The sequence below is a fragment of the Geotrypetes seraphini genome, chromosome 5 (genome assembly GCF_902459505.1).
Source record: "Geotrypetes seraphini chromosome 5, aGeoSer1.1, whole genome shotgun sequence".
Taxonomy (NCBI): domain Eukaryota; kingdom Metazoa; phylum Chordata; class Amphibia; order Gymnophiona; family Dermophiidae; genus Geotrypetes; species Geotrypetes seraphini.
The window spans coordinates 112,587,686-112,614,378 of NC_047088.1; the positions used below are offsets into that span (position 1 = coordinate 112,587,686).

The 26,693-nt window shown below is 42.6% G+C and overlaps 1 protein-coding gene across 1 annotated transcript in view; it reads left to right on the plus strand.

Annotated features, from left to right (window-relative positions):
• LOC117361472 (fibroin heavy chain-like) overlaps window positions 1–26,693 on the plus strand; it is an 85,430-nt gene that overhangs the window by 32,566 nt on the left and 26,171 nt on the right. Inside the window, exons 11-17 of the mRNA XM_033946862.1 lie at window positions 3,584–3,646; window positions 9,375–9,431; window positions 12,476–12,508; window positions 17,607–17,681; window positions 25,396–25,476; window positions 25,570–25,644; window positions 26,107–26,175. Of these exons, the coding sequence (XP_033802753.1) occupies window positions 3,584–3,646; window positions 9,375–9,431; window positions 12,476–12,508; window positions 17,607–17,681; window positions 25,396–25,476; window positions 25,570–25,644; window positions 26,107–26,175 (453 nt within the window). The remainder of the gene's footprint in view (window positions 1–3,583; window positions 3,647–9,374; window positions 9,432–12,475; window positions 12,509–17,606; window positions 17,682–25,395; window positions 25,477–25,569; window positions 25,645–26,106; window positions 26,176–26,693) is intronic.

Sequence of the window (26,693 nt, forward strand, 5' to 3'; positions counted from 1 at the left end):
TTAAACAGATCTGGCATGGTTCCCCAAAGACATGGGAGAGGATGCCTACAGATTGCTCAATATGGTACAGAATTGAACTCTGCTTCTGAAACAGTGGGCTGATAATGAAGGTTTCTTTGAGAGAGTCAGTGTTATAAAAGTGTGAATATAGTTGGAACCAGTTTATATGAGTAGAAGAATCCATGCTTTCAGTGTGCTGTGCTCTGCTGCCCCTCCCCCTGTTAGAGTCAGCTGGGATTAATTTATTCACCTGCAGTCCTCCTGCTTGAGGCTGACATGACTGCAGAGACTAGTGGCAAACTCCACCTCCTTCTGGGTTGACTCTGTGTTTCTCCTTAGAACAGGGAAAGGAATAATAGAGGCTAGATTGTGTTTTAGGTGTCCTCCCTGCCTGAATTCCTGGTTGCTGAATCACCTGCCTTTTTTCTTTCCTCTCTGGCTGGGTTAAAGCCTGGCTTTTGGCTTGGTGTAAAGGCTTTATTTTAGGGAGAGCTGGCTTTACAGCAGTGCTTTTGGATTTGACAGGGACTTCCCTGTCACAATATATTATATACCCACATCTGTAACATTTGCAATCTGCACAGTTTACTTCTACTGTTTTTGGTTGATAATCTCTCTGATTCCCTCATCCCACCCATTTATATTCATTTAATTCGTCACCAAGAATTAATTTTCTTATCTTGGTGTCTAATTATAATATACATGAGTGCTTCTCATGTTTGTGTTTATGTATTAAAGTTATGTTTTTCTAGTGCTGCACTAATACAAATCCTAAATACATCTCTACTCATTATATATAATTAATTATGAGAGTAATTTCACTTAATATCGAAGGATTGAATAACCATATCTGACCACTCTACAATATCTCTGTCTCTCAAATATTAGTCCTCCACAAAGCAATGCTACATGGAGATTATATAATTATATAATTATAATTATATAATTAGTAATAATAATAATAATAACAGCTTATATACCGCAATACTGTGAAGTTCTATGCGGTTTACAAAGATTAAGCAAAGGTACAAATTGATTGACTTTAATAGGGGAGGAAGAAAGAGGGTTAATAGGACAGGAAATCCATTTTTGAGGAGAGAGTGATCAATAGAACAAGTTAATTGCTATAGAGGGGAGAGAGAAGAGAGGATCAGTTGTCTAGATACTTTAGGAACAGGTGTGTTTTCAGACGTTTCCTAAATTCCTCATAAGTAGTGGGCGAAAGCAATTGTTCTAGGTCTTTACCCCATGATGCTGCTTGGTGCGAGAGAAGATGTTCATGAATCTTACATACAGTTAATTACTTCATCCAAACCCAAATACAAAACCATCCAATATATATGTGGTGGAATGCCTTTAAGGCTTCAATTAGAGGAACTATTATAAATTATTCTGTAGGATTAACAAACAAAGGGAAAAAAAATTAAAATCTCTTGAACAAGAAATCAAATTACTAGAAAATCAATATCTTGCTGATAATAATCCCATCATTTACCAAAATTTATTAGCTAAAAATATAACTACAATACAATTTTAAATAAAGAGGCTCACATATCAATATGTGGCAGATTGGGGGATTTTCCCTCTCTGGGACTGTTGTTATGCCACTGGGCAGCAGAGGGCACCATTTATTTGAGAAGGACTACAGGTCCCAGAGTTCCTGCACTGCTTGGCTCAGTGCTGAGTCAGAGGGGCAGGTCTCAGGGAGGAGTATTTCTGCCCATGCTTGACTCAGAAGGAGGTTCAGGGGAAAAGGAGCGGTTAGAGCTAGACACAGCATTTGGCTGAGGTAAACCAAAGTTCTTGCATGAATAAGTGTGAAGCAAACTATAAAGAGTGTTATGGTTTTTATGCCACTGTGGTGTGGCTTCTGTGTCTTAACCCTCCTAAAAATACAGGCCAGCTGCTATCCAGGTGGTCTGTTACATATGGTGCTTCTGCCTGGTTTTTTAAAGTTTCTGCTGCAGAGAAGCTGACCAGGTAACTGTAGAAGGAGTGGGATATCAGGAAGGGAACAAGTTTTATTTTAAAACAAAGTCTAAGAAGGGTAGCTTCGGCCTAAGCAGGGACTAGAAGAAGTCTAATACAGGCCATGAAGGCAGGCTTTATGTTTCCTTTTATTTTTATTTTCTGAGAATAAAGCTGTAGCAGGAGTGCTGACAGACTTGATTAAGGTGCTGAATATACCTGTGTAAATTTGCTGCTGAGAGCAGAAACATCTGAAAAGTAAAACCCAAGATGGGAATCTGGGAACAGGAGTGACCAGCAACATGGCTAGTCATGCAGAGAAATCCTCCAAGGGGAGAGGACTGCCAGCCTGGGAGGAAAGGCTTCAGAAAAAAAAGAAGTCTCCACAAGGGAGGAAGCCATATAATTTGCCAGCAGTCAGTGCACTTAAGGGAGTGCAAGGAGCTGAAAGCACTGCTTGAGGGAGCCTGTTGGCATAAGGAGGACCTCAAATGGGAATTAAGAGAGGCTTAGTTGGAAGGTACAGGAAAGCCTGAGATAATGGCTGTACCAAAGCCTAAGCCCAAATACCCCGAGAAGGATGGAAAACAAGGGTGTAAACACCGAACTGCAAAATAAAGACATTGCAGAGGTGTACAGGCTGAATGCCTCTTTATTCGATGATCAGGAGTTGGCAGCTAACTTGAGAACCAAACTGAAGGACTATTGAAGGCAGGTACAGGACTTGTAAGCCTAGTTGGAGAACAGTGTTCCCACTGAGCAGTACAACAAATGGAAAAGCAGTTGGCTGATGAGGTCCAGGAGTGGACAGAGCAAGCCAACGTGTTGTTAGCCAAGAGAGTGGACTATCAAGCCCAGCGGGAGTGTGCCAGACTTGCAAAAACAAACAGGGTATTAACCCAGCGGATGGCCTCTCTGCAAGGGAAGTTGTGGGCCACGTCTGCCAGAGATCAGGAGCACCAAGACCAGGTTACAGTACTGGAAGCTAAGTTAAAACAAGAGAGAGTTTCTAACAAAGAGGCCCTTGAAGAACTAGAAAGTATGGCTATTGAGCACAAGAGGAGTGCATAGATAAGGGCTCAGCTGGAGCGCCAGCTTCAAGATATAGAAAAGAGGGTGACCCAGAAGTGGCAAATGCAAAGGGCTCATGCCCTTACTCAAACTAGGGAGATGTCCTTACAAGTGGAAAATTTTAAAGAGGCAGCTGGGAAAGCTGGGAAAGCTGGCAGCTGGGAAAGCTGGGATAGCTGAAGAAAAGGAGGCCATGAGGGAGGCCTTGCACCTGGCCAGTGGAGAATTAGAGAGAGTCAGCCAGAGCTACGGACCAGGAATGACTGCCAGGGAGTATTAGTTCTGGTTTATCGGTTTGTTTTACTTTTTGACTTTATATATTCTTATAAAATACAATAAACAAACTGAATTAAAAAGAAGACCATCAGGTCAAAAATTACATTATTTAGCATGCAACAACATACAGATTTATGAAAATGCATCATGGAATTTCAAAAATTTTTCCACAGGTTTTTTTAAACTCCTGTCATAGAATCTACTCTTCAGCTTTCATAGGAAACTTTTGGATATTGTTTCCAGTAATCCAAAGTGTACTTCCATGCAGGTACTGGAGTAGGCACTGGACTGCCAGCTGGACTGGGGATAGGGGTGAAGCCCGGCAAAGCAGGTAACAACACATTCATTTCTGTTTTCAGTTGTATACATACATAGGTCAATATTCAAAAGCATTTATCTGGATAGCAGGACCTGCTCTTTGGATATGTGTTGCTGACTGGGATATTTAGCTATGCTCCTGCTGGAGAATAAATACCTCTGAATATCCCAGTCAGCCGGTAGACAATTTGAATTTCTATTTAAGTTGTGTTTTAAATGGCATTTCCCTCTTAACATAGGTGTCAGTAGGGCACCTACCAGTGCCTAAGTTAAGGCACCGTTTATAGAATTTCCTCCTGAATGTCCAACATTTTACTCCTAATCTTGGCTTCACTCAAATTTTAGTGAGCTGAAACACCTAGTGATACATAGCCCATAACATTTAGGAAACAAAACCCTAGTCAGTTTTCAAATAGTTAAAATTAGGAACTGAATTTTCAAAGTCAAGCACTTAACTATAGGGGGTGATATTCAGTGGAACTTATCTGTTTAGAGATGGCTCCTACCTGGATAAGTCCTGTTCACCAGGCAGCTTTGTCCAGATTGTACTGTGCCATAGAAAATTTAGACAGACCACCTCACTCTTACCAGATACTACTTGGGCAGTACTAGGACAGAGTATGGGTGGAGATGGCATTTACGTTATTAGCAATGATATTCAGTCTGCTAAACAGGTAATTGCCTGGATAGCTTTATCTGGTTACTTATGTGAATATTGGCAGTACCCCAAGTGCCACCACAGTGCCATCTAGTATCCAGATATGAGTGTTGAATATCCCAATATCTGAATTAGGACTTTTTAAATTAAGAAATGTCTTTTTTTTTGTTTTTTTTAACCTTTTAAAATATACCCCTCCTCTGTCTGTGGCTCAATTTCAAAACAGAAAAACATCCAAAAAATGGCACAACATGGCAGACTTTTTTTTTTTTTTGCAAAAACATCAAAATTGCTATTTTAAAAACTAATTTTCAAGATGTTTTTCTCTGTAGTTTGTCTAAGGGCTCCTTTTATGAAGGTGCGCTAGCATTTTTAGCACACGTACTGGATTAGCGTGTGCTAGCTGAAAAACTACTACCTGCTCAAGAGGAGGTGATAGCGGCTAGCGCACGCTATTCCGCGCGTTAAGGCCCTAACGCACCTTCGTAAAAGGAGCCCTAAATCTCAAGGGTCCACATTGGATGTGTGTTTTAGGCGGGACTAGGGTGGGCTTACAATTTGGACATTTTTCTGTAATACTGGAACATTGTAAAAATGTTCAGAGCAGCTTGGAGTCTGGTATAGCATTTATGCTGATGATTTGCAGTCTCTATTTGAGTTTCCATCTGATCATACTCAAGGTTTTTGTTTGCTATCATCCTATCGACTTAATTATGCAGTGGATTGCCAGGAACAGTCTCCGTTTGAATATTGCTAAAACCAAAATTTTATGGCTTTCACTATCTAGCATGGATAATGTGACCATTTATTTTTTTCATCAAAACGTGACATCTATTAATTGTCAATCCCGCCCTAGCCCCACCCCAATCCTGCCCCCAATTTATTCCATTCATTTTTCATGTAAACATAATATCTTATTAATTCATAATAGCAACCATAAAATTAAAAAAAAAAACAAAGCACACTATACGCAGAGAATAATTATCATTTATATTAATTATCATTATATTATCATTTATATTAATTATATTAATTATCATTTATATTTGGGGGGTTTTCAAAGATGGCTAGGCAGATGACTTTAAAATATGCAATGTCACCTCAGTAACTATAGAAAAATAGACAAATATAGTTCAAAATATAGACAGCAGATATAAATTCTGAAAACTAACACATTTTGTTCACTAAATTGAAAATAAAATCATTTTTCCTACCTTTGCTGTCTGGTGATTTCATGAATCTCTGGTTGCGTTTCCTTCTGACTGTGCATCCTTTCTTTCATTTCTTTTTTACTTTCTGCACTCAGGCCCAACAATTGATCCTTTCTATTCCCTCCCTCCTTCCTTCTTATGGCCTTAGTGCCCCTTCCTGTATCCTTAGTGCCCCCAGTGCCTCTTTCCTATGTCCTTAGTGCCCTCAGTGCCTCCTTCCTATGTCCTTGGTGCCCCTTCCTATGTCCTTAATGCCCTCAGTGCCTCCCTCCTTCCTATGTCCTTGGTGCCCCTTCCTATGTCCTTAGTGCCCTTAGTGCCTCCCTCCTTCCTATGTCCTTGGTGCCCCTTCCTATGTCTTTAGTGCCCTCAGTGCCTCCCTCCTTCCTATGTCCTTGGTGCCCCTTCCTATGTCCTTAGTGCCCTCAGTGCCTCCCTCCTTCCTATGTCCTTGGTGCCCCTTCCTATGTCTTTAGTGCCCTCAGTGCCTCCCTCCTTCCTATGTCCTTGGTGCCCCTTCCTGTGTCCTTAGTGCCCCCAGTGCCTCTTTCCCATGTCCTTAGTGCCCCTTCCCGTGTCCTTAGTGCCCTTTCCCATGTCCTTAGTGCCCTCAGTGCCTCCTTCCTATGTCCTTAGTGCCTCCTTCCTATGTCCTTAGTGCCCCCAGTGCCTCCTTCCCATGTCCTTAGTGCCCCTTCCTGTGTCCTTAGTGCCCTCAGTGCCTCCTTCCTATGCCCCCAGTGCCTCCTTCCTATGTCTTTAGTGCCCTCAGTGCCTCCTTCCTATTTCCTTAGTGCCCCTTTCCTTGTCCTTAGTGCCCTTAGTGCCTTCTTCCTATGTCCGTAGTGCCTCCAGTGCCTCCTTCCTATGTCCTTGGTGCCCCTTCCTATGTCCTCAGTGCCCTCAGAGCCTCCCTCCTTCCTATATCCTTAGTGCCTCCTTCCTATGTCCTTAGTGCCCTCAGTGCCTCCTTCCCATGTCCTTAGTGCCCCCAGTGCCTCCTTCCCATGTCCTTAGTGCCCCTTCTTGTGTCCTTAGTGCCTCCTTCCTATGTCCTTAGTGCCCCTTCCTGTGTCCTTAGTGCCCCCAGTGGCTCCTTCCTATGTCTTTAGTGCCCCTTCCCATGTTCTTAGTGCCCTCAGTGCCTCCTTCCCATGTCCTTTGTGCCCCTTCCCATGTCCTTTGTGCCCCAGTGCCTCCTTTTTATGTCCTTAGTGCCCCAGATCCAGTGTCAGTTCTCCTTTGTTCCAGGTCTCCCTCTCTCTCCCTCCTCTGTTATGATCTTGCCTCTTTCTGCTCTTCCTCAGGGTCTCTCCCCCTCTGTCTGCACCTCCCATAGTCCTGCATTTGTCTCCTGTCTTTCCTCTTTGGTCCAGGTCTTTCTCTCTCTAGTCTTTCTTCTGCTTACAACCCTCTCCCCTTTCTCTGCCTCTTTCTTTCCTTCCTTCTTCCCTTCCTCCTTCCTATGTCCCCTTCACTGCCTTCCAGCCTTTGTCCCACCCACCCCGAATCCTGCCTGCTTCCCTCCCTCCTTCCCTCCAGTGCCCGAAGCCTGGCCTACCACCGATTCTACTCCCCCCCCCCCCCGGTCCACTGCCGCCGCTGCCACTGCTTGCCGCCCAGAAAAGGAATGTCCTGGTGCCAGCCCACAAGCCTTCTTCCCAACGTCAATTCTAGCATTTCCCTGTGTTCCTGTCTCTATTCTTTCTCCATGTCCAGCTTCTCTTGTCTGTGCTCTGTATCTCTCCTCTCTTCTCTTTGTCCTGGGTCAAGCATTTCTCCCTCTCTGTTCTCTATCCCCTAGCATGGTCTGGCAAAACTCCTTCTCTCCTTCTGTGGGTTCAGCATCTCACCTCCTCTTTCCCATCCCCCACCTGGTCTCTGTCTCTTCCCTTCTCCAGTCTTGAGGGAGAGAGAAACACTGGATTCAAGGTAGGGAGAAGGAGAGAGATGTTGTCTAGACTTGAGAGGTGTGCCTCTGTTGTCCCTGCCTAAGACTAGCCCTGATCAAGTACCTCAGCTCACAGTAGCAGCAGCACGGGCAAAACAGTCAGGGGTGGTCCTTTTTGGCAGGGGTTTTGGTGTCGAGGGTTTGGTTTTTTTTTGTTTTTTCTTAGTTTCAAGTTTATTCATATTATTTGATTGAACGCTTTTCCAAATTACAAAGCGGTGTACTAAAGGTAAAAATATGATTTTAAAGAAATCACATATGCATAATACATTAACCAGATCTACATGGCTAGTTTGGCCTGGTACCGTTGTACTGGTATACAACTGGGTACAGTACCTGGTTTTTTTTGTTGTTGTTGTAGCAGGTGCCAAGCTTTGGAATGCGCTGCCTGGTATTCTGCGATTATGTGATTGGAGACTGAATTTTAAGAAAATGTTGAAAACACAATTATTTGTGAATGCTTTCATGTGCTAATGATATTTGCTGCTGAAGCCTTACCGTCCTGTAAATGTTTTTATGGGATTTTGTCTTTCCATCTTCTTGGATGAATTTGAAAGGTTTTAATAATGATACTGTTAGTTAATGTTTTAATTGTATTTGTTCTGTTGAAACATGTTTTAGTATTTTTAATATGTATGCATGTAATTTTGTAAACCGCATAGTTTTTATGCGGTATATAAATTTTAAAATAAATACATAAAATAAATACAATATAAGAGAGTTATAATGTGATGCCACCCCCCCCCCAAACGATTACCAGCAGGAGGGAGCCCAACCCCTCCTGCCGGTAAGCCCCCCAAATGATAGCCGACAGGATGGAGCACAGTCCCTCCTGCCGGTAGGCCCCCCACCCCCCGAATGATTGCCGGCAGAAGGGAGCCCAAATCCTCCTGCCGGTAGGCCCCTCTACCCCCGCTAACACCTCCCCTCCGGATCCCCCATAGGAGGGGCTTTAGGTGCCTGGGCCAATCAGACTTTAGGATCCTGTGTGATGGGCCGGAGAGGGGCGTGCCCACCTCATTTCGACGGAGGTGGGTCTGATGGACGGATGGTGGGAAGACCCAGCCAGCCAACTTTTTAAGGTTAGTGGGGGAGGGGTCTGGAGGGAGTGTTAGCGGGGGGTGGGGGGCTACTAGAAGGCAGGGTTGGGCTCCCTCCTGCTCGCGATCGTCAGTGGGTGGGGGGGGCCTACTGGCAGGAGGGGTTGGGCACCCTCCTGCTGGCGATCATCGAGGGGAGGCCTACCTGCTGGAGGGGTTGGGCTCCCTCCTGCCACGATCATTCAGGGGGAAGTGGGGGAGACTGGCATCCAAGGCCACTATACTAATCATGGCTGGGAGATTCCTTGCCATGATAAGTATAGCGGCCGTTTCTACTTACAATGTAGGCCAGCATTTTGGTTGCCTACATTGTAAGCATCTCCCCCTCTACTAGGGAGATGCGTAAGGCCGCCTAAGTTCACCTAAGGCTACTGTCTAGCCTTAGGCAAGCTTAGGTGGGCCTCCCTAGGCTCCCGGAGGCACCTTCAATATAGGTGGCCTGCCTGGGGAGCATTTTTTTTATAAAATGTGCATCCCGATTGGCTGATTAGACAGCTGTAGGACAGCTGCCTTCAATCGGGATGCAGTTTACAGAATCCGGGCCTTTCTGTTAAGATGTTTTCTTTGATAATGAATAAATTTCCAGTTCCTAGAATTAATTTCATGTAACATCAAAACAACTGTTTATAGTCAAGAATTAAAAAATAACTAAAAGTAGTATATTACTTTCACTGTAACTTAACATATTACTTTCATTAAACAAGTAACTAGTGACTGCATTATATTATTTTACGTGTAGTAATTAGTAACTTTAATATATTATTTTTACAAAATAACATTTCCAACACTGGGTACTTAATCCTTGTTTCTCTCCATGTCAGGATATGGAACTGGCCAGGGGTATCCAGAGCCTGGTCTCCAGCAAGGATATTCCAATGGTAATAGCATTTTCTTTGGATTTTAAACAGGATGCAGATTTTCTTTACTAGAGACAACAGTCCATAATAATCTACTTCTATCAATGCCATCTGGTAGAAAATGTTGGAACTACAGGAGTCTGAGCTATCACAGCCAGGGTTCTTGTACCATTCCCTATAGGCTCTAATTGCAGAAATACAAGTGAGCTTTACCCACAGGCAGAACTTAATTTGCATAGTGACAGACCACAGATAAAGATTAGCGTGGCCCATCTAGTCTCCCCCATCGCAATGACTAAAGTCATACCAAAAGCTTTGTTCTTGCACCATTCCCTACAGCAATCTTACTCAGAGAGACGAGGATTGTAATGCACTTTTTAAAACACGGTGCCATGTCGAGTCTGAACCTTTGGGTTTGAACTTTTGTGGACTTCACACAATATATTAATTTATCTATACCTCTGGCTCTTCATTGGTGGTCCATTATGCAATCCCCCTTTTTCTGATTTGTCAATACTCAGCTGGCAGTGGTCAGCAATTTTTGGCTGCCACCAGCAGTATCCCCAGGTCTGTTACATATACACAGGAGTCTGTATTTTAGGTGATCAATCCATGCTTGCAAACCACTTGCAGAGGGGTGTAAATCGCATCTTTCATCCCCCTCCTCCTTCACCAATGGAGTATAGCTCCTTCTTCAGTTTTTCCTTCTGAAAGTGAACTAAGAAGAGGTGTTCTGATCTGCTTTGTTTTGTTTTTATTACTTTCAGGTTTTCTTACTCTGTTTTGGGAGGCTTTGTTGCCAGAGGCCCCCATATTTGGGACTACTCTGCCTGCGAGAGAATGTAGACTGTGTGAGGGCAGGCTACAACTTGCAGGGCAGCCCCCAGCTGATGAGCCAGCCTGCTTTGTATTACTTTGTGGCTCGGGGTCCGTTCTTCTGGTAGCCTGTTCATCTTCTGATTTATTAGAAGCTTGAGCGCAGGCTGTGGGGCCCCTGTGTGAATCCCTTTAGGTTTCAGGGAGCTGACTGCATATTATTCTACCCCCATTGTGCCATGAGGATTTGTGGGGGTTGAGCCTTCAGTTAGTTCAATTCAAATGACAGCCCAATGATTTTCAGATCTGGACTGTTCCACAAGGATTTGATGCAGAAATTTATCTCCGCTTCAGTCAGGCTGAAGCAAAGTTAACACAGGCAGGCACCAGCAGAAGCAGCAGCAGCAGAATTGTGAGTACAGCCCATTATTCCCTATGGGGAATTTTTATTTTTTTTTTTGGGGGGGGGGGGGGTTGTTACAAAAGTTTAATTTTAAGCATTTCTGGGGCCAGAGATAGTATCTCCTACTTCTGAATCCCCTTCCTTTGAGTATTATAACTTTCAGGGGAGCCTACATGGGCTGTTTTTGGTGTGAGTTTTCTGGTGGTAGCCATCTTGGATTTTAAACAATATTTTATTCTAAAGCCTCTATCTGCCTCAAAACCCCTCAATTTGGCTCAAATTCAACTGGGATGGACTCCTCGGGCTGTTCTACCCTTATATCATGCCAGTTTTATGCTGGATGGTCAGGGAGGGGCAAGAGCCTTGGGATTAGCCTCCTCTGAGTCCTCTAGGACTGGAGAGCCACAGGGTAGCTGAGTGGTATGGAGAAAATCCTTTCCGGAGTCCTCAAATAGCGAAGGCACAAAATGCAAGTGTGCAGAGACTGCAGAGCCCAAGAGAAGCCTGCCTGAGGTCCTGTAGGGGTCCTTAGTGCCTCCTGTCCGAGAATTTACTCCAGAATTTGTGAATCTTCTGTGGAAAGCTTATTTGACAGGCAAAATGCACTGCACTGCCTGTGGACATGCCAGTATTGGACTGGGGAGAGATGCTTCTGCTGTACAGGAGGCCGGCTCCCAGAACAGGAGGACTGGAGATCAGACTTCATGCCTTTATTATCCCAAGGTCCAGCTATCTTCCTAGAGGATTCAAGTTCCCTATCAGGAACCAGGAGGTGATTATTTCTCTTGATCGCTGAGACGATCCGTCGGTGTGGTGACTGTTCAAGTCAGCTACTGTCCCTCATGTTATTACGGATGCGCCAGAGTCAATGGCCTGAAGATTCCAACTGGATGTCTACATTCTACGCAATCAGTTCAGTTGTATATTCTCTCCTTTCATCAAGTTTGTTACAATTGAACCCATTCAAAGATCTTTATGGAATTTGCTACCCTTTGATATTAGAATAAAACATTCATATTCAGAATTCTGTTCAGCATTAAAAACCTATTTGTTTGAAGATGCTTTCTGCATTTAACCTTTTCCCTTTTTTCCTCTCGGAACAGGTGTTCTCTCTGTTAGACAGCATATTCTCACTAGTAAAATAATTCTTTTATTTTCTACTATTGCTTTAAATGAAATGGAGTTCCTCCTTTTTTAAAAAAAAATTGTTAGTTATTGAATATTGATTTGTACTGTAAACTGCTTTGATGGTTATGGCCCTTGGTTGGTTTGTATTTCAAATTTTAATAAAAACTTGAATATTGGGGTGCCCTAGCACCCACAGAGCTGGGACCTATGTATGATAGTATTTATGCTGCTTAGTAAAAGGACCCTATAGAGATTTATTTAACTACCTCTGCAAAACTCATTCAAGAGAATGACTGCTTCTCACAATTAGAAAATTGTTCCTATCCCCCCAGCTACTGTACAAGTCTATAATTTCAAGCCTATAATTTCAGGTTCTTTTTATCATTAGTTGTGGAAAAAGGGAAATTTATTTTCCTCATTTTAAGTCTTTTAAAAGTGTTGATATAAATTATTCATTCACCCTTCCACTTTCTCATTTGTAATCTAAATTATTCCAACTCCTTTATCTTATATATAATATCTGGTTTTCTGGTTATCTTTTTTTTGTGGTGCTCTTCTGAACTGTCTTAAAAATTTCCAAGCCTTTTTGAAAGTCCAGAACTGAATGTTTTATTACACTGGAGGTTTTGCCAATGTTAAATAGAATGGGAAAATGTAATTCACTGTTTTTTCTGCACTGATATAGAGCTGCCTTTTATTAGCTGTCTTTCTTTTCTAGGGAGATACCCCAATGTGTTGGCTGATATGACTGGTAAGGTATTGTTTGCTTTTATTATTTGAGTTTATGATGGTTTAATAAATTAAATTTAAGAACATGAGAATTCATGTTTTCATTTGATATTTGTTACTTTATTTTGAAAATTTATATTACTTTGTTGTTAATGTTGAGTAAAATGATATAGTGGCCGTGTTAGGGGTTGCCTTCGAAAGCTAATCATAAAATGCATTGAGTTAGTCACCAGAAAAAGTTGTTACCTTATTTCCTGTGGTTTTATTTTATTTCTATATATTACCTTGTAAATATTGTAAATTATAAAGGGCAAATCTATAACTGGGCACCCGCATTTATGCGTTCCTAGTGCACATGAATGTATTAGCACTTATTTTATTTATTTGGTTTTAAATCCTGTCCTCCCAGAAGAGCTCAGAACGAGTTACAAGTTTACATTCATAATAAAGTGTATTTATACAAAGTGATGGCAGATATGGCATGGCAGGACATTGTCTGACAAAGATGGCAAAAAAAATAGTTAACAAAGCATGGTAAAACATAATATGACAAACATGGTATAGTGATACATAGCATGATGAGCATAGTATGGCAAAAAATAGCATGGCAAACATACCCCCCTCCCCCTTTTTTTACTAAACCGCAATAGCGGTTATTAGTGCATGGAGCCGCTCTGAGTGCTCCATGCTGCTCCTGATGCTCATAGGAACTCTATGAGTGTCGGGAGCAGCGCAGAGCATTCAGTGTGGCTCCCTGTGCTAAAAATCTCTATCACAGTTTAGTAAAAGGGGGGATAATATTACAAACATGCCTAATCTAGTATGACTTGACAGTATAACATATAGCATGATAGAACCTAACATGGTAGACATGGAACAGCAAACATCATGTAGCAGTCATAGCATGAGAAATCGTAGCATGGTAGACATAATATGGCAAATAGAGTGTGAAAGATACAATGTATAGTTTAGTAGACAGAGAGGAAAGATAACAGTATGACAAAGCGTGGTAAAGCATTGTATCATGTACAAAATCTCCCCAAAAGAGAATTGAACACCCAGCAACAAGCACTGAACTCTGATACTATATAAAAGCCAATGAAAGAAAAAGCCTCAGTTATACAGAAGGGGGGAAAAACCACCCAACCATCCATCCATAGGCAGAAAAACTTTCGTGGATACTATAGTCTAAGTTTATAGTCTTACTAGTCATTAAGCCCGTTACATTAACGGGTGCTAGAATACTGTTCACCCTCTATGTTGCCCCTTCCATTCACTGCCCTCTCTTCTTTCCATCCAGTGTCCGCCCCCTCTCTCTCTGTCCCATATGGCCTTTCTCCACCTCCTCCTTCCTTTTGCCTTGGTCTGGCATACCTTCCTCCTTCCCTCCAAGCCATTCTCTCCCCCTCTGCTCCCTTTCCTCATTTAACTACTTCATTGGTCAGCAGCAGCATTCACAATTCATTGCTGTTGCTGGCTTCAGGTCTTTCTCGCTGGCCGGTCCTGTCTTCATGAAAACAGGAAGTAGGCAGGATCGGCCAGAGAGGAAGGCCTGAAGCCAGCAACAGCAGTGAATTGTAAACGCTGCTGTTGTCTGAAGCACCCGAGGCAGACGCATCTCTCCCCTCCCAGCCCAACCCCCGCTGACTCTGCGACCCTCCCAGCAAGATGACTTTAATATCAAACCTTCCTCCAGCGTTGGCAGCCGCAGCATGCTAAACAGGCTGCTTCGCGGCTTTCTTCTGCCGTTGAGTCTCTCTGTCGCATCATTGATGACATCATTAGTGACGCGGCAGAGGGACTCAACTGCAGGAGAAAGTCGCGAAGCAGCCTGTTTAACGTGCTGCAGCTGCCAACGCTGGAGGGAGGTTTGTGAAGGTATGTGCAGAAGCGATATGTCTCTCCCCCTCCAGTACCTGTGCAGCACTTTGCTGCGGCGCATCCTCCCATCCTGAGTCGGCCACAGCGCTCGAGTCTGTTTCTCCCGCTTTGTCTAGCCGCCGCATACGCACTCTGGCCACGAACCTACAGATCACGGATCAGGGATTACAGATCACGCAGGTCTGAGTGCGCATGCGCGGCTAGCGTTTTATTATATAGGATAGTTTTATAGTTTATAGTCTAAGGCTTCCATGAGCTCTGCCCAAGGCTCCTCTTCAGATTCCACATTAATAGGAAGTGCTTGCCCCATCTGTCTAATAAAGTTGGTAAAGGATAGACTTTCAGGTGGGGACCTGCATTGAGGAGAAGGTGGTGAAAGATCCGACAGTATCCCATAGGATTTGTCAGCAGAAAACTCTGGGTAGTCATCTGGAAAGCATGGTGACAAATATGAGCCAGAGTCCTCAGTGTCATCTCTTCTGGTAGTGGAGCGTTGAGAGTGAGATGAAGAATGTTGAGGAGAAGTTGGTGCGCTCCACTCCTAGATGATGATACATGATTCAGTGTCTCTTCAATGAGGAAGGTTGATGTCAAGGCATCCGAGATCAACGCCTTGATAGACTGCTTGGCTGATACATGGATTGAGGCAGGGAGTGTCAATGCAGGAGTCTGCACAGGGTACACCTGCAGTAACCTAGACAATTCCTGCTGCAACAGCACTTGAAGTTGCTCTTGCAGTGATGATGCTGGTACCAATATTATCAAGATTACATTAGGCACTTGTTGAGTTGGGTGTTGAGGCATTGGGGACCTCGATGCTGAGGCATGTCTCTGAATAAACACCACCTGTACGGATGGTGATCGGGCATTAATGCATAGATGTTCGGAGTGCGTCGATGGGGATGATGCTGATGCATGCCTAGTAGGTGATGCATATTTATGCTTCTTAGATCACTTACAAGGCTCCCCTAATGCTGGTAGCACTGAAGATGAAGAAATGGAGTTAGTCACCAATATAGTCAATGCTGGTGTCAATGCTGGATGAATGTCAGGGTCAGCTGCCTAAAATCGGGACGCACTTTGTAGAATCAGGGCCTTAGGGTCCAATATAATGTTAATCCTACTTTGTTCTCATCTTTCCTTTTCCTTTCCTACAACCCGGCCCTCTTAGTGATTTGAAATGTCATAATATCCTTCACCTGAAAAGTTCAGAGACCCTTGATTTAGAAAGTCCAGCTAATATGAAGTAGTTTTATTGGTATTAATGCTTTTATTTCTTCTTTGTACAGCCCATTTCCTTTGCTAATTCGTATATCTGAACTATTTAATTTTTTAAAAACAATTTATGTTAAATATATTTATTCATTTTTAAATCATATAATCAAGAATTAACTTGTACAGAAAGCAAATTAGGAATTCCATAAAGCAAGAAACATTCCAATAACATTTAGATCATGTATAAACTAAAATGCTCAAGTCCTCAAATTAGATCCAAGGTTTCTTAGCGAAAACAAAAGAAAAAGAATTGAACAAAAGTACACTCTTTCATATAAAGTTAGCTAGATGGCTGATTACTGGAATTAAACAATAATCTTAGAGCTTATGGTTTTTCTGCCTCCAAACAGGAGAGCGCTAAAAAAGAAGTCAACTGATTAGGCTCAAAGAAAACATATTTAACTGATCGGTGATGTACTATACACTTACAAGGATGTCGTAAATAAAAAGTAGCACCTAAAGATGTAAAACCTGGCTTCAACATAAGAAATTCACGGCGACGCTTTTGAGTCTCTCGTGAAAGATCAGGAAATATCTGCACTTTACAACCCATGAATTCTTTCTGTCTATTTTTAAAGTATAGTTTTAACAATCAAACTTTATCAATAGAAAGAGCTACTGTTATAATCAAAGTACTTGGTTCTATAGCCTCTTTATCAGATTTTTCCAATAACTCTGATACATCCAATAATCCTTGGTCCGACGACTTTTTTTAGCAATTTAGTCTTATTAGGTAAATAATAGACTCGTGATAAAGGAGGTAATGAATCTTCTGAGGCCCCCAAAACTTCAAGAAAATATCTTTTAAACATTTCTCTAGGTGGTATCAATGGTAGCCTAGGAAAGTTAATCTTAAGTTATTGTATCTGGAGTTGTTTTCCAAATTCTCCATCTTTCTCCTAAGATTTATATTATCTTTCATTAAAGTTTCCTGTAGTTGTTTAGATGATTTAATTTCCTGTTCAAGCTTTTGAACAGAGGAATTAGAGACAGTCATTTCATTTTTCAATTCTTTAAGTTCAGTAGAATGTTGAGACAGTTTCCCCTCAATTGACTGAAATTTGGGACTTATGGTCTTCACTAGTCCGGCCATAAGATCCCATAGTGAGTCCAGAGTTACTTCTGAGGGTTTTTCCAAAGAAATTAAAGGTAAAGAAGTGTCATAGTGCTCACCGTCCAGTTGATTAACTTGTCGCTGTCCCTGAAGGCTAACTCGCCTCTCCTTAGATGATTTTTCCTCAGTTTCTTCAAAGGAGCTCATATCCATGAGAGCTCCTGTCAGCAGGCTCTGTGATGGACTACTTGCCTCAGGGGAAGGCAAGACCCCGACATCCGGGGTTCCCTTGGCCCTTGGAGAGCTGCTCAACTGTGGCTGCGGGGGTGGCGCCCTAACGTCGGGACTCAAAGATGTTTCCAATCCCGGAGGAATCACCACGGCCTCGCCAACGCCGCTACTCCTCTGCGGGCCTCCCTCCGACGCCGAAAATGTTCCCTCTATCCGTCTGAGGAGTTCCCCGATATTACCGACCGCGGGGGTGGCAGTGGGCCGCGAGGCACCAGCGGCACTACGGCCCCTCCGTTTAGGCATCGGGTAGGTAATTCGAACCACTAAGAAATTTTATAAGAAGAAGTTCTCAGAGCGGCTTCTCAGCGCATCTAGCCTGACCTTAAAAACAATTTATATTCCACATATCCTACAATTCTATGTGGATTACAAATTATTCAGGTAATTAAGCATTTTCCCTCATTCTATCTAATGTACCTGGGGCAATGGGGATTAAGTGACTTGCCCAGGGTCACAAGGAATAGTGCAGGATTTGAACCCAAAACCTCAGGGTCCTGAGGCTGTAGCTCTAACCACTGCACTACAAAGATGAATTTTTGAATAAAGTCCCTTGTACTGAGGAAGAGAACTTTTTTATTAATGTGATGGTAATAAACTGTTCTTTGCATGTCTTCTATAGGTGTGCAGACCCCATACAGGACTCGCAATGGACTTGGTGCTGGGCTTGGCATAGACCCTACCATGGCAAAATATGGTAAGGAACAGAAAGGATCTGTGTCACATTACCTCTCTTTCTCTCTGCAACCTCTCAAGGTCTGAACACTTAAGGAGACAGTCACATGTTTGATTATCTCCCAGTTGGTGAGAGATCTTATGTAGGTACTCTGTGCAAAGAGGAACATTATAGATAAATCCCATGTCCAGTCTGTCAACCTCTGTACTACCTCAAAGGAGGGAGATCTTCTTAAAGGAGAGCATCACCCTGCTGAAGTAGGAGGCAATCCTATAGCTAGGACCTGCCCACCAGGGCATGCAATGTCCTCTTGCACTGAGGGGCTTCTGCCTAAGAGGGAAGGATTAGGATGGCCATTATAGTAGGAGATTAAATCATTAAGGATATAGATAGCTGGGTGACTGGTGGGCATGAAGATTGCTTGGTCAATTGCCTGCCTGGTGCAAAAGTTGCAGACCTTATGCATCACCTAGATAAGATTTTAGACAGTCCTGGGGAGGAGTCTGCTGTCTTGGTATATATGGGGACCAATGACATAGGGAAATGCAGTAGGGATGTTCTGGAAGTCAAAATTAGGCTCTTGGGTATGAAGTTAAAATCTAGAACCTCCAGGATAGCATTTTCAGAAGTGCTCCCTGTTACATGTGCAGGACCGAAGAGACATGCAGAGCTCTGGAGCCTCAATGCATGGATGAGGCAATGGTGCAGGGAAGAGGGTTTTAGATTTGTAAGGAACTGTGCAATATTCTGGGGAAGGGGAGCCTATTCCACAAAGATGGGCTCTACCTTAACCAGGGTGGAACTAGGCTGCTGGCATCAACATTTAAACTAGAAACTGGGAGACGCTGACAGTCACTCAAAAGATCATAGTTCAGAACAAGGTATCTTTAAAATATATCATTATAAAAGGAAAGATAGGACATCTTGTTAGTGAGATTGCAGTACAGGCCACAGTATATCAGGTTTCCTTAAATACAGAGCAGGCTGATTGTAAAGATTGCAAATTATCCTGGCCAACTGCTGAGCAAGTTGTAAATAGATATGGCAAACATTGTTTGAAATGTTTGTATGCAAATGCCAGAAGCCTAAGAAACAAGATGGGAGAGTTAGAATATATTGCACTAAATGAAAAGATAGACATAATAGGTATCTTTCAGACCTGGTGGAAGGAAGATAACCAGTGGGACACTGTCATACTGGGTACAAACTATAGTATATTGCAGTGATAGGGTAGATCAAATTGCTGGAGGGGTAGCATTATATGTAAAGGAGGGCCTTGAATCGAATGGACAGAAAATTCTACAGGAGCAGAAACACACCTTGGAATCCCTATGGGTAGAAATTCCATGTGTAAAAAGGAAAAGGATAGTGATAAGAGTGTATTACCATCCGCCTGTCCAAGATAAACGGACAGATGCTGAAATGTTACCAAAATTAGGAAGGCTAGCAAACTGGGTAACACAATAATAATGGGTGATTTCAACTATCCTGATATTGACTGGGTAAATGTAACATCAAGGCATGCTAAGGAGATAAAATTTCTTGATAAAATCAAGGGCTACTTTAAGAAGCAGCTGGTTCAGAAACCGACAAGCGACGAAGCAATTCTATACCTAGTTCTAAGTGGAACATATGAATTAGTGCAAGAGATAATGCTTGATAACAGTGATCATAACATGATCAGATCTGATATAATCCCTGGAATAAGTTCATATAGGAAATCCAATACAACATTTACATATAAAAAGGAGACTATGATAAGGTGAGGAGAATGGTAAAAAAGAAACTTAGAGGAGCAGCTGCAAAGGTCAAAAATTTACATCAGGAGTGAATGTTATTCAAAAATACCATCTGGAAGCCCAAACTAAATATATTCCATGCATTAAAAAAGGAGTAAGGAAGACCAAATGGCAGCTGGCATGGTTAACAAGTGTGGTGAAGGAAGCTATTAGAGGTAAAAGAGAATCCTTCAGAAAGTGAAAGAAGGATCCAACTAGAAATAATTATAAATAGCACAAGGAATGGCAAGTCAAATGCAAAGAGATAATAAGGAAGGCAAAGAGAGACCTTGAAAAGAAGATTGCACTGAGAATGTGGTGAAATCCATTAGCTTTGCAGGGTTTAAAAAAGGTTTGGATAATTTCCTAAAAGAGTCCGTAGGCCATTATTAAGATGGCTTGGGGAAATCTACTGCTTATTCATAAGAATATAAGAATAGCCTTACTGGGTTAGCCCATTCTCACGGTGGCCAATCCAGGTCACTAGTACCTGGCCAAAACCCAAGGAGTAGCAACATTCCATGCTACCAATACAGGGCAAGCAGTGGCTTCCCCCATGTCTTTCTCAATAACAAACTATGGACCTTTCCTCCAGGAACTTGTCCAAACCTTTCTTAAAACCAACTACACTATCCGCTTTTACCACAACCTCTGGCAATGCGTTCCAGAGCTTAACTATTCTCTGAGTGAAAAAAAAATTCCTCCTATTGGTTTTAAAAGTATTTCCCTGTAACTTCGAATGTCCCCTAGTCTTTGTAATTTTTGACACAGTGAAAAATCGATCCATTTGTACCTGTTCTACTCCACTAAGGATTTTGTAGACCTCAATCATATCTCCCCTCAGCCATCTTTTTTCCAAGCTGTAGAGCCCTAACCATTTTAGTCTTTCCTCATATGAGAGGAGTTCCATTCCCTTTACCTTCTTGGTCGCTCTTCTTTGAACCTTTTCTAGAAGTGCCACTATATCTTTCTTGAAATAAGGAAACCAGAATTGAACGCAATATTCCAGTTGAGGTCGCACCATACTCCAGTTGAGGTCTTGTTAACCATCCCTTTTTTAATAATTCCCAGCTTCCTGTTTGCTTTTTTGGCCTCCGCCGCACATTGGGTGGAAGGTTTCATCGTATTGTCTACAATGACACCCAGACCTTTTCTTGGGCACTAATCCCCAAGGTGGCCCTAGCATCCGGTAACTGTGTTTCAAGTTATTCTTCCCAATATGCATTACTTTGCATTTGTCCACATTAAATTTCATCTGCTATTTGGACACCCAGTCTTCCAATTTACTAAGGTCCACCTGCAATTCTTCACAATCCGCATCCATTTTAATAACTTTGAAGAGTTTAGTGTCATCTGCAAATTTAATCACCTCACTTGTTTTTCCAATTCCCAGATCACTACTTACCCTTAGTCAGTCTCTTTTGCCTATGCAGACAACATTCAGCTATTGCATCCATTAAATACAGCTGATTCCAATGAGATAACAGATATAAACAATAAACTAAAATAAATAAGTCAATGGCTTAAAGATAATATGTTGGCCCTGAATGTTACTAAATCTTCAGTAATGTTTTTTCCATGGAAAAATGATCTTAAATTCTCATCGCAAATAATCTTGGATAACTCCCCACTCCAAAGAGTAACAGCAACGAAAATATTGGGAGTGTTATTAGATCAAGAACTCTTCTTTCATGATCAGATTAGTTCAGTGGTTAAAAACTGTTCTATAAGTTACATCTCATCAGATCCTTAACAAGTCTTAAAACCGGAAGCTCTTAATATTTTCATTCATTCTGTGGTCATTTCTAGGCTTGATTATTGCAATACATTGTATCATGGTATAACCCAGAAAGAAATAAGAAGACTACAAATCATACAAAATACAGCAATAAAAATTATTACTAATTTAAAAAAATATGATCATGTCACACCTCTGTTACAAAAAGCACACTGGCTACGAATATCGTATAGAATAATTTATAAAATTGTACTGATAACCTTTAAAATCCAACAAACTAACGTACCAATATTTCTGGATCATCTTCTAATACCATATTTTCCAGTTAGGACACTCAGATCAACAGAACAACATCTGCTGACTATCCCTTCTTTAAAAGTAATAGGTACTAGGAGATCTACTATCTTTTCGGTTATAGCACCCCAGATCTGGAACAACTTACCAATTTACTTACGTGGTGAATCCTCATTAGAAAAATGTAAAAGCTCTTTAAAAAGTTACTTGTATAGGGACGCATTTGAGACATAGCATAACTCTTCTATCATTAAAGCATATGCTCTAATAATCTTCTTTACCTCTTTTCCACATTTTCCATGTTTAGCTATGCTTTCAAGATTAATTTCTATTAACCTCCAGTTGTTTTTTCCCTAAATGTATCTCTATTTTCTTTAAAGATTGTAGTTCACCCTCCTTTCCTTTTGTACTGGTAATTATTTGGACGTATACACTGTGGGACTCATAATAAAAAAAAAAAGTCTAAAAAGTGGCCTAAATGGGTACTTGGACGATCAAAAAGCCTGATCGTCCAAGTACCCATAATCAAAGCTGGTATTAGACGTATCTAAAACCAGCTTAGGCCTTTCCCCTGCCTCTAAACGCATAGAGCCAAAAGAGGCATTTTTAGAGGAGGGGAAAGGGCGGGAGGTGGGCCGACCTAGACCTAGGCGTACAGCAGGTATAACCAAAACTTTAGGCAGGTTGCCTAGTCGGCAGTTATACGTTTTGACTTAGACCAAGTCAAAACAGGTATAAGTGCTGAAAAAGGGGCCTTTGAGCTGATCGCTGCAGCTCAGCGACCCCAGCAACCTGCCTATCGCTGCAGGAGAGATGGCTCATCTCTCCTGCCGCGATGGTGATCGCCCACCCCCCTCCGAACCATGGCACTTCGGGGTGAGCATCGCAGCAGGGCATCTCCCCTGCTGGCGATCCTCATCCCGAAGTGCCGCGGTTCAGAGGGGGGTGGGCGATCACCATCACGGCAGGAGAGATGAGCCATTTCTCCTGCAGCGATTAGCCCTCCCCTCCTACAGCGATAGGACAGGAAGGAGCCCAAGCCCTCCTGCCCAGGCAGCACTACAACCCTCCCCATCACAATCGGGCAAGCCCAAGCCCTCCTGCCAAGGCGAACCCCCCCACCCTCACTAAGATACGGGCAGGAGGGATCCCAGGCCCTCCTGCCCTCGACGCAAGGGCCCCCCCAAACCCCTGATTGCCCCCACGCTGACCCCCATGACCCCCCACCCCCTCCCCGTACCTTCAAAATCGTTGGTCAGACAGATGGGTGCCAAGCCCGTCCGTCCAACAGGCCAGCCATCCGTTGAATGGCTGGCCTTAGGGCCCAACCCGGCCCATATGCCTAAGGCCCCGCCCACAGGAGGGGCCTAAGACTATTAGGCCTATTCCGCTTGGCCCAGGTGTCTCAGGCCCCACCTGTGGGCGGGATTTGAGCCACCTGGGCCAATCAGGCCCTAAGGCCATCCATTCAACTAATGGCTGGCCTGTCGGATGGACGGGCTTGGCACCCGTCCGTCCGACCAATGATTTTTAAGGTTCGGGGAGGGGGGTTGTGGAGTTGGCGGGAGGTCGTGGAGCGGCGGGGGGCGATCGGGGGTTCGGGGGGTTCCTTGTGTCAAGGGCAGGAGGGCCTGGGACCCCTCCTGCCTGTATCTTAGTGGGGATGGGAGGGTTCACCTGGGTAGGAGGGCTTGTGCTCCCTCCTGCCCGATCGTGATGGGGGGCTGCGGGTGCCGCCAGGCCAGGAGGGCTTGGGCTCCCTCCTGCCCTGATCGTTGTAATGGGGGGGGATTCTGTAACCGGTGTTCTTTTTGACAGATGCCGGTTACAGAATCCAGCTTTTAGGTGAAGGATTGGCTCCTCCTTCGCCTAAAAGCTCTTGTTTTGGGTGTTTGGGAGTTAGGCCTTTTTTAGGTTGATTATATGGTGTTAGTGTAGACGTAGTTTAAACAGCTGAACATAGAGGCAGGCCATTATCAAAACAAATCTCCTTTTTGGACTTTTTTTTGATAATGGACATTTTCCCTGCTTTTACTTTCAACGTTTAAAGTCTTAGGCCAAATGGGGACTTAGACTTTTTTTGATTATGCCCCTCTGTATGTTTATTTGTATAAAGTTTTTTTTATTGCTTGTGTCCCAATTTTAAATTGTCATACGCATTGAAGTATTTGACATTGCGTGTACAACAAATTTTTAATAAACTTGAAACTTGATCATTTATAAATAAGTTAAATTACACCGGTTTCAGTACAGACCCCTGCAGCACTCCACTGTTTCCTCCATTGAGAAAAATGACCATTTAACCCTACCCTCTGTTTTCTATCTGATAACCAATTCCTAATCCACAACTGAACTTTGCCACCTATCCCATGACACTTTAATTTTCTCAGGAGCCTCTCATGAGGAACTTTATTAAAAGCTTTCTGAAAATCAAGATACACTATATCAACCGGCTCCCCTTTATCCACCTTTCTATTCACATCTTCAAATTTGTGAGGCAAGATTTCCCTCGGCTGAACCAATGCTGACTCCGTCTCATTAAATCATGTTTGTCTACGTGTTCCACAATTTTAATTTTTATAATCATTTCTACCATTTGCCCGGCACTGAAGTGAGGCTTACTGGTCTGTAATTTCCCGGATCTCCCTTGGAGCCCTTTTAAAAAATCGGCGTAACATTGGCCATCCTCCAATCTTCAGGTACTAAGGACAATTTTAGCAACGAGTTACAAATCACTAACAGCAGGTCAGCAATTTCATGTCTGAGTTCTTTTAGTACCCTGGGATGTATACCATTCGGTCCTGGTGATTTATCACTTTTTAACTTGTCAATTCGGCTTAGTACATCTTCCAGATTCACTGAGATTTCTTTACGTTTCTCCACATCATCACCCTTAAACTATTTCCGGTTCAGGTAAATCTCTTACATCTTCTTCTGTAAAGACTGAAGCAAATAATTCATTCAGTCTTTCTGCTATGGCCTTATTCTCCCTGAGCGCCCCTTTCGCTCCTTGATCATCCAACGGGTCCCACAGATTCCCTCGCAGGTTTTCTGCTTCTGATGTACCTAAAAAAATTGCTATGAGTTTTTGCCTCTTTTGCAAGTTTCTCTTCATATTCTTTCTTAGCTGTTTTATCTGTGCTTTGCATCTAACTTGCCAGTGCTTGTGTTTCTTCCTATTTTCTTCATTCGGATCTTTTTTCTATTCTTTAAAGGATTTTTTTTGGCTCTAATAGCCTCTTTCACTTCACCTTTTAACCACGCCGACTCTCGTTTCCTATTCTTTCCACCTTTGCTGATACGTGGAATACATCTGGTCTAGCCTTCCACGACGGTATTTTTAAATAACATCCTCGCCTGGTTTACAGTCCTAACCTTTGCAACTGATCCTCAACTGCCCCAGGTACATTAGATAGATTGTGAGCCCACCAGGACAGATAGGGAAAATGCTTTAAGTACTTGTATGTAAACTGCTTTGAGTGTGGTTGTAAAACTATAAAAAGACGGTATACAAGTCCTTTTCCCTTTCCTAGGATTCTTGTTTATAAGTACAAGTCCAACATAAGTCAGATGTTCATAAAAAGGGGACTGCCTGTTCTGTAACTACCTTTTACATTAGTATAGTGACCCTCACCATTGAACATTACCCCCCTTGTTTTCTAAGCCTAACTTGAGGTACCCAATTATAGAATTGCCAACATAGGGGACAATTCTATAAAGCAGGCACTAACATTTACATGCCAGTCAAGTGTGTAAATGTTTAGAATATTAGTACAGATGCACATGGGTACTGGTATACAAAACTCAAAAAAATGATACTCTATTTTTGTCTATCTGTCTTCCTTTCGTCTCTATCTCTATCTCAATTTCAGTTTCCCCTTTCTCCTCCACTCCTCATCCCTATCTCTGTCTTTTTTGCATACAGGAGGTGCTGGTACATATGGTGGTCAGCCAATCATGCCTCTCTCTGGTAGCTTTAATGGTGGTGCTAAACCAGGAAAATATGGTAAATATTTCTTCACATTGTACTTAATTTTGGCAGGGATATTGATGTATAGCACCCTGAATAATCCATATCATCTGACTGCTTGTATCATAGATTCAAGTCAGCTTCCATATGGCTCTCAACCTGTTCCTGCTGGACTGGGAGGAGATTACTCTGCAGGGACAAATGGTATTTAAGAGGAGGGAGGGACCTGGTCATCTCTCTAGTTATAGTCAAACCAGAAGGAAGGAGCAACATACTGAAGGTGTGGGGATAATGGAAGCAGGGTCCCTTCCCTATAGAGCTGCCAAGTAATGAAAACCCAGAAGTTAATGGATTCTTTGACAGTTACTATATATAGTGAGAGTGGTGGTAATGGTAGAACTAGAACCCAGGACTGAGGTTTCAGCACTAAGCTTTTGTAAATAAGATTTGTAATAGTGGTGGGATTGAAACCCAAGTCTGCATGCGTTTTGGCATTAGGATAATGCACAGATAGTGGAAGTGAGATTAAGAGAAGAATGTATGGATCTGAAAATGCAGCAGAGATACTATAACGGTAAAAGAGTAGGGTCTAGAGAAGGAAGGGAAGCAATAGGGATTAAGAATAAGACAATAGCATTCCTCATAACTTCCCTTCTCTCTATTCAGGTGGCAGGCTGCCTTCATATACCGCTCAAGCTGCTGGATATGGTGTGGATCCAGCAGCCACTAAATATGGTAATTATTGACTTGTTAGGCCCCAACTGCACTGGTGTATTGAATACAACAGGAGAAGTTTCTGCCTTCTTAGTTTTTTTTTTTCTTGTCTTCCTTCTCTCTTGTTGAGGCAAGGCTTCCATTGCATTTTGAAGAACTGAAAAAAGGCCAATTTCTTAGGGCTCCTGAGAATTCTGCCCTAACAGAATAGCACATGGTTGATATATGGGTTTTTTGTGTGTTTGTTTTTATATTTTGGACCTGAGCATGTAGAAATATAGAAGTGGATTAAAAAGCACAAACTGTTGAAAGATGGCAGGCACACAGTTGAATGATGACATGACTCATAAAACAACACACACATACTGTACGCATATTAAAAAATGTTGTGTCATAAATAAACTGAGCTGATATGAAGTGGGAGTTGTAAAGACAGATACACATACTGGCAGTGTAATGTGATGAGTGCAGATCCATAAGCATGCTTTCTTATTACAAACCGTTTCTATAGGTACCAGTGTCCTTCTGGTGCACAACAT